The 17,538-nt window shown below is 40.6% G+C and overlaps 1 protein-coding gene across 1 annotated transcript; it reads left to right on the forward strand.

Moving 5' to 3' along the window:
- Positions 1-1,148: 1,148 nt before the first annotated feature.
- si:ch211-284k5.2 (sperm axonemal maintenance protein CFAP97D1) lies at positions 1,149-16,091 on the forward strand. Its single transcript, XM_055932952.1, has 5 exons — positions 1,149-1,273; positions 1,550-1,630; positions 3,027-3,145; positions 5,315-5,498; positions 15,831-16,091. Exons 1-5 carry the CDS (start codon positions 1,181-1,183, stop codon positions 15,990-15,992), a joined length of 639 nt encoding a protein of 212 aa, XP_055788927.1. The 5' UTR covers positions 1,149-1,180; the 3' UTR covers positions 15,993-16,091.
- Positions 16,092-17,538: the final 1,447 nt, after the last annotated feature.

A 17,538-nucleotide genomic window follows, 5' to 3' on the forward strand; every position in this document is an offset into this window, starting at 1 on the left:
TGCCTCCACATAGGAGACCTGCTGGATAGCCCTGATCCTAGCTACTGCGACCTCCTTCATCCTTACAGGGTACTCCAGGAACTCGGGAACATGATTCCCATCTTCACAACATGCTTCATCGGACTCTTCAGCTGCTAAATATTTATTCATTCAACAAACACTTGCCACTTGTCCAAACTTTTTACAATTGTAACACTGCAGCGGCTTCTGTACGTATGGTAATTACTCACTTCTTCTCAAGCCTTGCTGATGGTCTCCAAGCACCTGTTGGCGCCGGCTGCCGCCACCTAGGGGTGGGATGTATATAGTGGAAGTTTAATGTTTGACTTTGGCCTACAACACTTACCATTTGGTAAAACTGTACATGAACAAGCTAATAAGACTGAAAGTAACATCTCTGCATATGATGAGGCTGAGTTGGTTGATGGGACTTCTATACTAGTCTCATCATACAGTTTAACTGTACAGCTTTCATATTAATGCAATATGTGTACAAATGGTTGCACAGCGATTCGTAGCTATAGTTAATGGTTTAAGATCTGGCTCTTTCAACAACCGAAAACTGCAACATAATCTATTTTCTTACAGAAATTATTTTGAAAAAGAGAATAATGATTCGGGAAAATGTGCTCAAACAATCTAGATCATCATTTGGCATTTTGTGGTACATCTATTTTTTTTAACAAAATATAGCATCCATAGTCATGTGGATGTGTCAAGTGTTAAGTTCTCTAACTGAGGTTTTTGAATAATTAGACTCCAGTTTGTTAAACATTGAAACGTTCATTTATTTAGCAGACGCCCTTATCCAGAGCAACTTGCAGTAGTGAGTGCATTCTTTTTTTCGTAAACAGACACTGATGTTTGTGGCAGCCTTTGTGTTCCCGGTCTGTGTTTGGAGTAGAGCAGCACTTTATTGAAGCCACTGGGGAGTAAGTCAGTCCACTAATAATTCATTGACATCCAATCTGCCCACATTAGAAACAGTAGCATTAGTGTGGGAGATACAGGTGAGTCATGGCGCCATGGTAACTGCCTTAGGCCGAGCGAGCATTAGCCGGACCTCCTGCTTGGAGAATGAGGCGTGTGTGTGTGTGGGGGGAGGAGGAGGAGGGGCGGTGGGGGGTTTATTGGCAGGTGCCCTAAAGTGCCAGAAAGCCCAGAGCTACACAATTGAAACATGCACAAGTCATACCAACCACTGAAACCTGCAACGAACAAGTACCTGCAGAAGAAATGGGACCAGACCAGATATGAGGAGCATAGGAATAAGGTATGAGATAAATGTGTCTGTTTGTGCCTGTGTATTTATACATGCACACATATATATGTCTGTAGACAAGTACACAAGTGGATACATGTGCATATTTATTAAGGTGTTAATTCATTAAAGCATATTGTCACATGCCTGATCATCAGGCATTTTATTTTCCTCCTGGATGATCTTCAGAAGCATTACTTACACACACCAAATTAATGAAGTAAATCAACAATGGATTACATATTTAACTTCCATAAAAACCTAACATTAACTTAACATCACCTCCAGCTGAGTACGGCCAGGCCCATTGTGGACACTAAAGGCATTAGAACACCTGCACATGTTCAGCTGAAACTCAAGAAACTCCAGGTCAGTGGACACAAACACACTGGTTACAATGGTGTAATGATGGGGCGGTGAGTCGGAAGCAGGTGCAGGTGAAACGTTTTAGTAAAACATCAACACCAAGAACACGACACTAACATAAGGCAGTACACCGAGACACAAGAACAACACCAACTGGCTAGTGAACCTGGGAGAGTGACATATAAAGGGGAGGAAATGATGAAGGTAATGGAGTCCAGGTGTGAATCATAATGATTCAGAGGTGCGCGTAATGATGAGTGCCAGGTGTGCGTAATGATGAATCCCAGGACCGGTGGTTATTACTCTGGCAACGTCGTATGCCAGAGGGGAGGAGCAGGAGCAGACGTGACAAATGGCCTGATGATGTTACCTTACAGTGGTGGTTGAAAATATATATATTTGTTTATAAAAGAAAGTGCCCTTGGGATCTGGAAAAATGAAATAAACATACACTGAATATACCGAACATTAGGAAAACCTTCATAATATTGAGTTGCAAACTCGGCCTATTGCCCTCAGGACAGACTGGATTCATCGGAGCATGGAGCATGTCGAAAGCGTTCCACAGGGATGCTGGCCCATGTTGACTCCAATGCGTCCCACTGTTGTGTCAAGTCGGCTGCATGTCCTTTAGGTGGTGGACCATCCTTGATACACACGGGAAACTGTGCAGCGTTACAGTTCTTGAAACAAACCAGTGCGCCTGGAAGCTACTACTATACACCGTTCAAAGGCAGTTACATCTTTTGTCTCGCCTATTCACCCTCTGAATGGCACACACACAATCCATATCTTAATTGTCTCAAGGCTTAAAAATCCTTCTCTAACCGGTCTCCTCCCCTTCATCTACACTGATTGAAGTGGATATGACAAGTGACATCAATAAGAGATCATAGCTTTGAACTGGATTCACCTGCAGTCTATCTTGTGGAAAGAGCAATGTTTTGTATACTCGGTGTGCTATCACACCATTATTGTTACTATAGGTTAAAAAGTATTGCAGTAGGACATTTAGTTTCATTGCAGACTGTATATGAAAGAAATACAGTAGATAAAGTGAAATCATGTATACAGACAAACAGATATTTTCATCTAGCATAGCCATACAAATGGCTATAGACAAGGGTGTAAAATAATTGTAAAACTGCTACCGTATCCTGACAACTACAATGTGTACGTGTCTCACATAGGCATTCAATATCTGAAACATTAGAATGTATGCCTATATCAGTCATAAATGTCTACTGATAGCACAGTCATTACCAACAAGGTTCGAATGTCAAAATATAGTGAAATATAACCTGTCACCTGAAGTGGCATATAACTGGTTAAATGTCAATATCTGACATTTTTCAAATGAGATATGTCTGCCGTTACAACGTCTATTTTTATCGATCAGTTACAAGATGAGAGGCTGGGCACCATCGAGAGAGACAACCGTCTCCTGTCCTCCAAGCTGTCTGACATTGTGCGGTCCAAAGGTCTGGTCGACCACAGGAACCATTATCCCGAGAGAAGGTAAGGGCTACTCACGTTTCACGTTTAAGTCACCGTTAAAAACCTCTCAGCACTGTGTCACGGCAATACTCTCCATAGGAAATGTAATACTCTTGTGTTTTGCAGTGATATTATATAACGTTCAGTCCATTATTCATAGGATCAATAAGTATTTGACGACTAACTGTGGACATTCTTTGTCAAAAGAAAACATGGTGGAATATTAAATGATTTTTAAGGCTTGTCCATCCATCAAATCCTCTTTGTAGATAATGCCTCACAGAATGGTGTACTGATACTCAGTTCTGCATTTACTATTCAATTGATTATTGGATTGGGAGAGTTGTAATTACAATACTGACGCATATAATAAACTGTCAAATCAAATCAAATGTTATTTGTCACATGCACAGAATACAACAGGTCAAATCAAATCAAATCAAAGTTTATTTGTCACGTGCACCGGATACAACAGTGAAATGCTTACTTATAGGCTCTAACCAATAATGATTTAAGAAGGTAAGAAAAAATATATAAATAAGTGTTAGGTAAAAAATAGAAAATAAAAAGTAACAAATAATTAAACAGCAGCAGTAAAATAACAAGCGAGGCTATATACCGTGCCAGACTCAATGTGTGGGGGCACCGGTTAGTTGAGGTAATTGAGGTAATATGTACATGTAGGTAGAGTTAAAGTACTATGCATAGATAATAAACAGATTTGCAGCAGCGTAAAAGAGGGGTCTGGGTAGCCCTTTGATTAGCTGTTCAGGAGTCTTATGGCTTGGAGGTAGAAGCTGTTAAGAAGCCTTTTGGACCTCGACTTGGCGCTCCGGTGCCACTTGTCGTGTGGTAGTAGAGAGAACAGTCTATGACTAGGGTGGCTGGAATCTTTGACATTTTTTAGGGCCTTCCTCTGACATCGCCTGGTATAGAAGTCCTGGATGGCAGGAGGCTTGGCCCCAGTGATGTACTGGGTCATACGCACTACCCTCTGTAGTGCCTTACGGTTGGAGGCCGAGCAGTTGCCATACCAGGCAGTGATGCAACCAGTCAGGATGCCCTTGATGGTGCAGCTGTAGAACCTTTTGAGGATCTGAGGACCCATGACAAATCTTTTCAGTCTCCTGAGTGGGAATAGGCTTTGTCGTGCCTTCACATCTTAGTGTGTTTGGAGCATGATAGTTTGTTGGTGATGTGGACACCAAGGAACTTGATAAACCTAAACTCCACCATGAGGCCTACTTTACATTGATTTACTGCACCAGTCCCTAGATGGGATTTTAAGATATTTTAAGGCCTTTTAAGATTCAAGAGAGAAGTTAAAAGAGCAAAGAGAGATTTGTTTAAGTACATTGGTTACTGTAGCTTCATTCACCTCAGTCGCTCTAAAAACACATAGCCAAATAGCTATACAATTAGTCGCTACACATTAACTCCCATTAACTCAGCACAAGGACACAGGGACAAAAAAATATAATTTAATGCACAGAGGGATCTGTTAGCAGAAAAAGTATTTTATTAACAAAAGGGAGAGGTAGAACCACAGGTTCAAAAGTGGTGAGGCAAAATGTGTGTGTGTCTTTTCTGGATCCTGGAGTTTTTCCTGTTGGACTAGTCTTGTAGGATAATGGCACCCCCACTTTCAAAGTTCTTGAAATTTTCCGCATTGACTGACCATGTCTTAAAGTAATGATTTACTGTCGTTTCTCGTTTCTCTTTCTCTTTGTCTAAAGGTAGACTCAACTATATGACATAGATGCACAAAGTAAACAGTATAGTGGTTTGATTTCCACAACAACTAAGAGCGTTGATGCTCGAGGCTAAACTTCTCCTCTGTTTTGGTCCTGCTGCTACCACTCTGTCACAGCGTGAAATGAACCAGATCCGCTGTGTGACTGTGAAGTCTTGCATCTCACTTATCACAATATCTACGATGCTGCTCATGGTCACGCTATTCTGCTGAGTCTACCTTTAAAAGTGTTATAATGCCATATACAAAACGCTATATGGGAAATAGTGTCAAGGACTAGTGCACTACTACCTGTGCCATAAAGGCCCAGACCCTTTGGCTAAAGTCATAGTACCTTGGATGATGGTACAGTAGGTTAAACTCAACATACATAGTGACGTGTGGAAGACAGAACTAAACATTCTGCGTCTCTCTCTCTCTCTCTCTCGGTGCTGTAGTCTGAACGCTGAGAAGAGGAGGGATGAGCTGCTGCAGGTGACTAATCAGAACCAGGCCATCTACCAGCGAATCACGGCCCGTGAATCTGACTACCGTCGCCAGCTCTGGTTGGACGACTGGGAGAGGGTGGTGCGCAGACGTGATGACATCGCTCGTTACCCTCGTGCTGTCGCCAACAAACAGGTGCGATCAATGTGATACAAGTCCATTATAGGAACATTGTTTTCCTCTCTGAGATAGGCGAGAAACCGGAAGCAGAATTTTCATGCATTAATTGATTCAGGCAAAACTGATTTGACCTGAATTCCTGTTTGTAAAACTGAGGTGCGTTCAGTTCTCTTGAATGTTTGCTACATTGCAGTTTGGTTTGTACTGAACGACATGTTTCCCCAAAACTTACTTGAACAGACTTTGAGCTACGTTTGATCCTGTTTGGTGGGTGTGGCGAGGTGTGGCTTGAAGCAATGAATAATGTTTTAAAGGGTAGTGGCCATGCTGACAGCGTTCCCCAGTCCACAACCCAACCCCTCCCCGTTTTTCAACTGGTAGTTCAGTGCAGATCAAATAAAATAACATGTATTTCTAAAGCACTTTTTACAAAGTGCTTATACAGAAACCCAACCTAAAACTCCAAATAGCAAGCAATGCAGATGTTTTCATGTTTAAGGTAAGACCCAGGTGTAGACAGTTTCGAAATAACAAAAATGTATTATTCGAACAGGGGCAGGCAAAAGGACAGGTCAAGAGCAGGCAGAGGTCAGTAATCCCCAAAGGTGGGGGAAATGTCCAGGACGGCAGGCAGGCTCAGGGTCAGGGCAGGCAGGAATGGTCAAAACCGGGAAACAAGAAAACAGGAACTATAGCAAAGACAGGAGCAAGGGAAAAATCAACGAACAAAACAAACTGGCAACAGACAAACAGAGAACACAGGTATAAATACACAGGGGATAGTGGGGAAGATGGGCAACACCTGGAGGGGGGTGGAGAGAATCACAAAGACAGGTGAAACAGATCAGGGTGTGACAGATGTAGAAGCACAGTGGCTAGGAAAAACTCCCTAGAAGGCAGGAACCTAGGAAGAAACCTAGAGAGGAACCAGGCTCTGAGGGGTGGCCAGTCCTCTTCTGGCTGTGCAGGGTGAACATTATAAGAGCAGGGTAAACTGTTTCTGACAGTTTGTGCAGAATTTCTTCTGTTGTACAAACCAACAGTTTCAGTAGCTGTCTGGGTGGCTGGTCTCAGACGATCCTGCACGTGAATAAGCCGGATGTGGAGGTCCTGGGCTGGCGTGGTTACCTGTGGTCTGTGGTTGTGAGCCTGTTGGACTTACTGCCAAATTCTCTAGATTATCAACAACAAAAAAGGTTTCAACAACTGTTTGAAGTTCTGAGCCAACCTGGATACCAACAAGATCCTGAAGGAAATCAACGAGTACCAGCAGCTTTATGCTATGGAGGAACAACATACTCCATTGAGGATAGATCTAGAGCTACCTCACAAAAGAACTCCAACCCGACCCAAAAAAATAAAGAGATGAATCTACAGACACGGACAATTAACTTACCGTTGAAGTAGAGGCTAGTGCCGTTGCTGGAATCCATGCAACACTTGAAAAGTTGTGTGAGGAGGTAGCAGGGCTGAGGGGGAACTTGGAGTTTAGTCACAGTGAAATTCTCACACTCCTAGGAGATAAGTCACTCACAGACTAGGTAAAAACCCTCGAATCCAATATGGATTATCTACTCTACTCTCGAATCTGTCATCTAAAACAGGGGGAGGACAGATTCGCTACCAGACATACAAACCCAAAGCATGCAAGATTTTATTTTTCTTGGATTTCGAAAAATGCAGAGGGCGCAATGAGAGAGTTCATGCAGTCCACCTTGAAAGTTCCTCTAGAGACTGTAAACAAAGTGGTTTCCCAACGAGTGCACAGGCGCTCTGAAAGACAACGAGTGCACAGGAGCTCAGAGAGACAAGACCAAGGGTCCCCAACCTATCATCCCAAAATAAGGGAAGGGAACATAAAGGGCCAAATTCAGTCTCAATTACCAATTTCACCGGGAGATAAACGAACGTTGCAAGAGACTGTATCCTGTACAGAAGCAACAGAGGAAGAGGGGTAAGCGTTGTGGACAAACTCTTTATAGAAGGACAGTTTTTTCCGAGACAGCTCCATAACACCATGGTCATACTAAATTCTACAGGGACACCAGTTTACGGAAAAAATCATGGGGATTGTAAAATATCTTAACAGTCTGAAGTTGATAAACGCGCACACACACACTCAATTACACACTCGCTTACACACACACGGACACACACACGGACGCACACACACATACACACTTGATCGCTCTCCCCTCTCTTTCTCTCTCTTCTCTCTCTCCCCCTCTATTGTCTAGACCTTGTTATAATTCAATATGTTTCTTGTTTGTCCATCTTTTGTATGTCTTTGTCTACACAGTATATGTTTACAACAAGCAATGGGAAGATATCAGAACCCATTGTATATATGTGTGTATATTTATATATAGCCATTGATTCTTGAATAACTTATAAATGCTTCATGAGCTTAGTTCAACTATCACACTCTATGAGAACCCAAAATATAAGCTTGTTTTACTCCAATGTTTGTAAACATTGTAAATGTAAACAAACACTGTATAGCCTCATTACATGGTTAAAACAATAATTGCATCCACAGTTCTGTCTATTATTCTGAGAGTGGTTACATTTCTCCAGGCCCATCTCTCAGCATTTTACCAAAACAGACGCTGGCCGACCGTTTTGTTATTGTTTCATCTGCGGATTTGCCCTTTAAACAGCTGCATATTATCAAGATATCAAAGTGTCACCAACATAAGGTAAGCAATAGGCCTATAGCAAATGCAGCATATGGCATTCATTTTTCACATGTAAATAGCACTTTTCAGTAGTGCTCAAAGCCTGCCATGCCATGAACACGGCATTTATTTTTCAACTCGAATCAATGAGCCCAATCAGTCCTCCATGACAACAAAATCATAAACAGAGTGGGGCTGGCTAATAAGTCCTTCGTTTTGAGGTCATGCTCAGGTAAAACAATTTGGCTAATCTGTACTTCCATATTTCCAAGTCCTATTCTTGAAGATCAAGATGTGTAACATTTATTGGAATGACTGGAATTCTGATAGACTTTGGATTTAAATGTTAAGATATAATTTCATCGTATTATTATATGTAGTAGAAAGCGATGGGTTAAAAGAAGCCTACATAACCAACCCATAAAATTAAATTTTACATCCATACTATATATGGCCAACTATGTAAACTTTAACATTGATTTATCCTGCAATAGATGTTGTTCAATTGGTAACATGCATTTTTGTCTTCTTCTTAAGGGCAAAGTAATCTAAAAGTAATAGAATGTAATCAGATTACGTTACTGAGTTTTGGTAATACAAAAGTTACGTTACTGATTACAATTTTGGACAGATAACTAGTAACTGTAACGGACTACATTTAGAAAGTAACCTACCCAACCCGGACTGTTGACAGGAAACACTCTACATCTTTAGATGAAGTTGTGTGGAAAAAGGAATGGGGCGGTGAAATAATTATCTGTCATGGAAAAAGGATCTCAAAAGGTGTGATGATACTAATTAACAAAAATGTCAGTCCGAATGTGCAAACAGTCAGGAATGATCCGCAAGGGAGTTGGACCCTTTTTAAATATGAAAGTGGATGAAAAACAGATTTGACTCATTAATCTATATGGTCCAAATCAAGATGATGCACACTTTTTTGAAAATATTTATTACAATCTATTAAACTTACAAGCAACAACTGATCAAATCATTATGGTGGGAGCCTACAACACAGTACTAAGTATCTCAATAGACCGTAAAGGAAATCATTCTACAAACGATCATCCTCGTGCCCTTAAGGAGATCACAAATATTATGGACACATTAGAAATAGTGGATATTTGGAGACTAAAAAACTCTGACCTAGTGAGACATAGATGGAGGAGACTCAATCAATCCAGTTGTCTTTACTACTCTCTTGTCTCTTTCTCTCTAGCATCAAAGGTTAAACAAATATTGGTAGGAGACAGAATGAGATCGGACCATCATCTAATTGACCTTCACAAAACTCTTACAGAATGCCCACTTGGACAGAGATATTGGAAATGTAATCAAAGTCTACTGTTGGACAATTTGTTCTTAACTAAGACAAAATAATTAATAACTTAATTTTCCCAGTGCATTATAGGTTCAGCAAACCCCTTATTGGTTGGGATACCTTTAAATGTACCTTCAGGGGTCATTCAATGCAAAATTCATCAGTAAAGAAAAAGCTGCTTTTGTCTAAAGAGACAAGACTACCAAGGGAAATAGAGGAACTAATAGTACAGGTAGACACCAATAAAACAGTACTACAGAGATACAAAACAAGTTAGAGAAAAAAGAAAAAGACCTGGAGGAACTTATTGAAAAACAATCAAATGTTATCTGTTGCAAAAATAAAGCAAACTGGTTGGAACATGGAGAAAAATGCACCAAATTCTTCTTGAATCTTCAACAAAGGAACGTTACCAAAATAATTTGCAGAAACTCGTTACTATAGACGGAGTCATCGCTGATTCTCCAAATTCTATTTTAAAAGAGGAAACTAAATATTTTAAGCAGATGTTTTCTTTTCTGTCTCTTCCTCACCCTCTGAATGAAGATTACTGTAAGGAATTATTTCCCAAAATTTTTGATTTTCTTTTTACAATTCAATGGGAAGGCCAAATTACAGAGGAATAACTTTTTGAGGCTAACAAATCCTTTCAGTCTGGAAAAACCCCAAGGCTTGATGGCATACCGGTAGAGGTATATCAAGCCCTTTTTGATATACAGCTTATTTTAGCTACTTCTATATACATGGTATTCTGTCAGGTACTCAGCAGGAGGGCCTGAATTCTCTACTTTTAAAGCAATATCCAGATGGAAAATACAAAGATCCATTAAAAAATCTGGAGGCTTCTTACACTTAGTGCATAGCACTCAGAATTCAAAAGGTTTAACCAGGTATTGTTCATCCTAATCAGACAGGTTTTTTACTTGGACGATACATTGGAGATAATATACGACAACTACTAGAAATAATAGAACATGAAACATCTAAGAAGCCAGGCCTGGTATTCATAGTGGATTTTGAAAAGGCCTTTGATTAAGTAAGACTGGATTTTATATATAAATGCCTGGATTTTTTCCATTTTGGTGAGTCTCTTATTCAATGGGTAGAAGTAATGTATAGCAACCCCAGGTGTAAAATAGTAAATAGCGGCTTCTTCTCAGAGAGTTTTGAACTATCGAGAAGAGTTAAACAAGGGTGTCCGCTGTCACCATATATATTTTTTTTACGGCCATCAAAATGCTAGCTATTAAAATCAGATCAAATAACAATATTAGAGGATTAGAAACACAAGGCTTGAAAACAATTTTGTCCGTTTATGCCGATGACTCAAGTTTTATGTTAAGTCCGCATGCTAGAGCCCTGCAATGTGTCATTGAAGATCTAGATAACTTTTCTGGCCTCTTTGGGCTAAAACCTAATCACTATGAAGTGTACCATATTACGTATTGGATCTTTAAAAGACAACTTTTACATTACCCTGCAATTTACCTAAAAAATGGTCTGACAGTGAAGTAGACATACTTGATATTCATATCACAAAAATAAAACCAGTAAATGAATGCTCCACAATGAATTTCAATAGAAAACTACAAAAATAGACAAGATCCTGCAACCATGGAGAGGTAAATACCTGTCTATTTATGGAAATATTACACTGATTAACTCCTTAGTCATATCTCAGTTTACTCACAAACTTATAGCGCTGCCTACTCCTGATGATTCATTTTTCAAATCATATGAACAAAAAATATTTCACTTTATCTGGAATGGTAAACCACACAAGATAAAGCATGCCTATGTATATAATGAATATGAACTGGGTGGGCTGACATTATTAAACATAAAAGCACTAAGCCTCTCTCTAAAAGCTTCACTTATTCAAAAGTTTTACTTGAACCCTAAATGGTTCTCAAGTAGATTACTAAGAAAAGCTTATCCCTTGTTGCTTTTTTGCCTGTGTGCAGATTGCCATTTTTAATTTTTGATTCATTGAAAATGAAACCTTGTTCAAAGTATCTCTCTTTTTCAAACAAGCAATGCTGAGCTGGTTACAATTTCAATTTCAGAAAAGATAGAACAAATATTACAACACATTTGATGGTTTCTCTAAAATACCTGTATTTATGGAAAAGGTGTTTGAGAAGGGTATTCTATTTTTAAATGACATGGTACATTGGAATGGTAGAGTTCTGTATTTCATGGAGCAGAATCAGAATTGTATGGAAAGGTCTGCTCAATCCATTCGGACCCCTTGACTTGTTCCACATTTTGTTACGTTAGAACCTTATTCTACATTGTAGAATATTAGTGAACACATCAAAACTATGAAATAGTACATATGGAATCATGTAGTAACCAAAAGTGTTAAACAAATCAAAATCAACTTTTATATTCTTCAAAGTAGACACCCTTTGCCTTGATGAGAGCTTTGCACACTCTTGGCAATGTAGAAAATAGTAAAAATAAAGAAAAACCCTTAAATGATTAGGCGTGTCCAAACTTTTCACTGGTACTATATATATATTGACATAGTGATTGTGTGTGTGAGAGAGCAAGAGGGTCCCATTTGGTCATTAGTCTTTACAAAAACTTCTGGTTGTCATTTGTCATGGCACCATCACGATATCCCCACAATAGATGGGAAGCCCACCTGCCTGCTCTGCCCCTTCAGTACTCTGACACAATATTTTCTTGAGCAGTAAAGCTGTTCCTTGACTCAACACTGTTCAAGCTGCAAGCCAAAGGAAGTAAGAAGGTAGCTTTGCACAAGCATTTGCTTGTGCAAGCCACAACGGCTCATAGGAACAAGAGCCTATCTCCTGTTTCTGTAGTGTGAGGCAGCAAGTACACCCCCTGAATAAGACAGGGATCAAACTGTCCAACCTTCAAATCTCAGTAAGGACACTAACAACAAGGGCACGTAGATGGTTATGCAAGCCATAGGTATAACTATATTGCATATTAAGTTGTTCCATGTCGACTGGAAAATGAGAGCCATGCACAATTAACCATGACAAAGTATTTTATTAGATAGAGACATTGTCCTACAGGTAGTAGTTATTCTTAGAATCACTGGTGTTCAACAAACAGGTTACGATCTACACAAAGTGTTCATATGCTGTAGGTTTCCTTGATAATGGTTTTCAACATACTGTATGATTGGCTGAACCTCATTGGAGAGCAATAACATTTCTGTATTGTTTTTGCAGAACATCTTCTTAGTGAACCTGTGACTAGTGGTAATTGTAATTTTGACTGAACACTTCAGGCAGTTCAGAGAGAATGGATAAGCCTGCCCTCTTATTCTTCATCAGTAAAGTTAGAAATATTAGTGGTATCAGTGGGGATGGTATTCCGTGTTGGTTTCTATCAGCTATAGACGGAGACAGGTCATCAGCCAGAACTGCCTGTGAAAAAGGAGCACAAATTATGCAAAAAGGTTAGCACGGATGGAAACCTAAAACACAGATGAGCAATGTACAACTCATGATAAGTGCACTAGTCACAATTCAATTAACATATCCTACTGTTTTTTATTGTTCACAATAACTGTATGCTCCAGTTCAGTGCATGCCATAACCAATCAATCATTCACTCAATTTATCCAAGTGTGGTCTTATTGAGTCCAATGAGGTGTTATAGCACACGTAGGGATGACAAGGTTCACACTGTTAGGCAAGAGAAAGAAACACTGAACTAAACTAACCAATTGTACAAATCCATTGCGCTTCAATCCATGAAAGGGAGTAGCTGAGTGCAGACCATTGGAAGAAGGGGAGGGTATCAAGGCATCTTTCAGCCAGTTTGGTGCCCCACCAGCCCTTGTTTTCTATGGGAGAGCATCCTTACCTGTCTGATGGTGGGCAGCTTGGTCAGTGGCACCTGAAAAGACAGAAGGAGGCAGTGTCTGCTGGAGGAGCTGATGGGGTTGCCCATACACAGCAGTGACATCATAGTTTCCTGAGAGCTGGAACACAAAATAGATACATTGAAAGGAACACTGTCAGGTCTGGGGCAAATTAACTAACATAGAAAAGGATTTTCTTTCAAAAAACTTGGTAGCCTTCAAATCAGACAAAATGTGTTCCACGATGTCTTGTTGTGACGGTAGCTAGTTAGTTAGGCTAGCCAGTGAGGTAGCTAGCGAATGTTAGACAGTAACCAAAGATTTGTATAACTAACCCAAGATAGACCAGAGCCTGTCGTTTCCATGGAAGTGAAAATCAATAATAGTGGACAGAACAAGCAAGGAAGTGGGCAGTGCCAAGCACAAACTATAGAGATCCTATTGGCACGCTCTAGCATTTATTTGCATATTTCCATAAGGGAATGCCTGCTCTGTGTGTATGCGGTTGTGAAATAACTAAATTCGCCCTTGCACTTCTAAACAACACCTTTTTTTAGAAACTTTGGCTAAGGGTGAAGTCTACAAAATGTGTTTGTTAGAGAATCTAGTTTTGAAAAATTGTATTTGAGATCAAATGTTTAATAAAAAAATAGCAGAATGTCAGCCAAAATCCATCTCCTCCTGCTGCCGGCCAGTGGGCTTCCTCTCATCACCATATTTGGTAGTGAGTGGAAACGCCAACCGGATGCTTCACATTTACACATCCGGTGAAATAGCTGGCTCATTGTTCTAGCTGTGGTAGCTGGCTTCATATAATAGCCAATTAGCCATATTAGCTAGCTACTAGTTGTTCTTCTTTTTCTGTGGGGTTTGACACTGGCCGTTGTTGCCGGGACAGCCTAAAAACACACCTCATCGATACAGCTACAACCAAAAGTGACTGTTGCCAGAATCCGTGCTATCCAGTATCCTTGGGACCTCCCTACCCCATTGAAGTTGAAATTTAAATTGGTTAGGTAAGGGTTATGATTAAGGTTAGGGTTTAGGGTAGGGACGTCCTAAGGATCCCAGATAGCACTGACCCTGTTGCCAGCAAGCACAGACAACCTCTTCCACCTCACGCTACCAAAGACCCGCCCACTGTGCTTGATTGACAGGTCTAACACACATCGGAAATGAAAACGCAAAGGAGCAATGAAGGAAAGGAAATAGCAAAATTATGCAACTCAATTTTAGGAAGGTGTTCCTAACGTTTGGTACACTCATCAGTGGCGGCTGCTGAGGGGAGGACGGCTCAAAATAATGTCTAGAACGGAGCAAATGGGAATGCTTCAAACAGATGGAAATCATGTGTTTGATATATTTGATAGCATTCCACTCATTCCACTCATTACCACATGCCGGTCCTCCCCAATTAAGGTGCCACCAACCTGCTGTGATACTCAGTGTACAGTAGGTCAAATATTTATAGAGCATATGTTTGGTGTACTTCTTTGTGTCAGTGGAGGTCTCTGCATGTAGGAAGGGCAGAATGGACCTTCCTTTTTAAAGAATACAAAGGATATATTAAAAAAAACTCAAGGTTCATAGTACTGGGGTGGCAGGTAGCCTAGTGGTTAGAGCGTTGGACTAGTAACCGAAAGGTTGCAAGATCGAATCCCCGAGCTGAAGGTCGTTCTGTCGTTCTGCCCCTGAACAAGGCAGTTAACCCACTGTTCCTAAGCTGTCATTGAAAATAAGAATTTGTTCTTAACTGACTTGCCTGGTAAAATAAAACTATGTGCAGAACTATGCAGAGACCTTTTTACACACTCCAATTAATTGACAAGCATTTCAGGTGGCAGTCTGGAACACTTTTTGGAATTTAAATTGTGCTAGCTAGCTACCTGGGAGATGAAAGCCCTGCAGGTTCAAATCAAATCAAATCGTATTAGTCACATGCGCCGAACAACAGTGAAATGCCTACTTAGGAGCCCCTAACCGACAGTGCAGTTACAAAAAATACGGATAAGAATAAGAGATAAAAGTAAAAAGTAATTAAAGAGGAGCAGTAAAAAGATAACAATATATACAGGGGGGGGGGGGGGGTGTCGGTACAGATTCAATCTGAGGGGGCACCGGTTAGTTGAGGTAGTATGTACAGAGTTAATTAAAGTGACTATGCATAGATGACAACAGAGAGTGGCAGTGGTGTGGAGAGGGAGGGGGGGCAATGCAAATAGTCAGGGTAGCAATTTGACTAGATGTTCAGGAGTCTTATGCCTTGGGGGTAGAAGCTGTTTAGAAGCCTTTGGAATGTCTAATAATGATTGGTAGCAAAGAACTAGCCAGGTCCCATTCTGTACGTGCTGTAGCAAACTATTGTTATGCCATGCAATGTTTGGCATGACAATGGAACACAGGGCGGTTGACTTAAGTACAAACTGACTGGGCCATCAGGCTAACTAAGAAGTGACGTGCATATCTTTGTTCTCGTGTCCCCTTACTTCTTCTGTAAGTAGAAATCCAAGCGGAGGGTGAAGTTTGCGGGCAGTGACTCGGGACAAAGTGAGAAGTCTTCAGAAAGCAACTGCTACAGTGACACCAACACTGACCAGGAGGGGGATGAGGAGGAGGAGGAGGAGAAAAAGGAAACAGAAGAAAACAAAGATACTCTAAATTAATGATGAAGTGGAAAAAAACTATTGAAATAAGGATTACTTTAAGTTTTAATGAAAAGTCTGTGATGTTGTATTCTTTCATGCTATCAATTCCTGTTTTAATAAAGAGGTCCTATGGCAGAAATGTTTTGTGTCAATTAGTGTGCTAGTGGGGGGTGTAGTGCTAAGTTGCCCCTAGATTCTCATCTTGGATAATTTTAGCATTTTACCCATGGGCACTAATGGTTAAGGTTAGGATTGGGGGAGCGGAAGCTTATCCTAGATCTGTACCTGAGAGAAACTTCACTCCGGAGTGCTAGTGGGTGGTATGCACCTACCTTGACATTGCACTTCTCTCCCACTAGATGGCAGCAAATGCATGAGTATTGATAAGAGGGCCATATGTATTTCCTTAAGCAGGGCTCTGTTAATTATACAGGGGAGTGAAGAGAGAAGAGAGAACATATATTACTTCTCTGAAGACAAATTACTCTTCTTGCCAGGAGAGGAAACATCCAGATCCGAAGAGGGGGTAACAGACAAGGGGGCATCTCACCCCATTTGGCTCCTACTAGTTATTTATTAATCCTAGAATTTCAACAAGGTCTCTGAGGTCAAAGGTTCTAGAATCTTCTCTGTGCGAGAAAGGTTCTACAAACTGATCTCTGGGGGAGACTGTTTAAGAGCTGTCCATGGTTCTGATTAGATACAAAAGGAGCATTCTGTACTTCTACCTCAGTTTTAAAGTATATGTAGCAGAATGACCCAGGGCCAAAACTCATTGATTAGAATCAGGGTTCTCTCTATCAATGTTTTCCTTTTTAAGAGCTTTCTCAAGTCTAGGTCCAAGATTTAAATCCAGTGTTATTTGAAAGATAACATTTTTGGACGTCTGCCTTTTTTTGTTCCTTGTTCTATTTTTTGTTGTTAAAATAAGTATTTTTGGAACAGTAGCATTATCATACTAAATATACAACCAGTTGTTTGTGAGGGAAGCATTGGAAGATGCCTTGACCGTAAATGTTTTAGGGCCAATGGGTTTCCTCTAGTTGTTCAATACTTTTTCCACAGTGAGTTCAATTCAGTTGAAGTGCGCCGTGCTCACAAGGCCAAGTGCTGCGCTCCTCATCTGGGCGAATGGCCAATGTTTGAACCAGCTTCTCCAGTCTGTGACCCCGGGATGACACTATTACCTCGCCCAGCAGCTGCCAGGGCTTCACCACGGCGGATCAGTCTCCCGATTTGTGGATTCCTATATTTCTCTATACACAGGGCTGGCTGCATGCACACACATGGACACGCACGCTGCATCATCTTCACGACAATAATAATGGGCTTCATAAAGAGGCCAGTGTGCCGACAATACTTCTTGGGCCAAAATGTCTGCTTCCGTTCTCGTATTGTTTAGTGTGCTTTCCCTTTCTACTCTTAAGGGTTCCTCCCAAGGCTCTGCCATCTGGCCCATTCGTGCTCTCTTTCACTAACAATAAGATATTAATAACCAACACATCTGTGTGATGTCAGCCTCCGAGAGTAGATGGGTCCGACGGCCGAGACTTCTTTCTAAATT

This window comes from Salvelinus fontinalis, chromosome 9 (genome assembly GCF_029448725.1).
Source record: "Salvelinus fontinalis isolate EN_2023a chromosome 9, ASM2944872v1, whole genome shotgun sequence".
Taxonomy (NCBI): Eukaryota; Metazoa; Chordata; class Actinopteri; order Salmoniformes; family Salmonidae; genus Salvelinus; species Salvelinus fontinalis.

Excerpts from the sequence above, each read along its gene's own strand:
- si:ch211-284k5.2 (XM_055932952.1), top strand. The coding sequence starts at position 1,181 with ATGCACAAGTCATACCAACCACTGAAACCTGCAACGAACAAGTACCTG. Across the intron at positions 1,631-3,026 it reads TGAAACTCAAGAAACTCCAG|TTACAAGATGAGAGGCTGGG; the intron begins GTCAGTGGACAC and ends TTTATCGATCAG. Across the intron at positions 5,499-15,830 it reads GTGCTGTCGCCAACAAACAG|AAATCCAAGCGGAGGGTGAA; the intron begins GTGCGATCAATG and ends TTCTGTAAGTAG.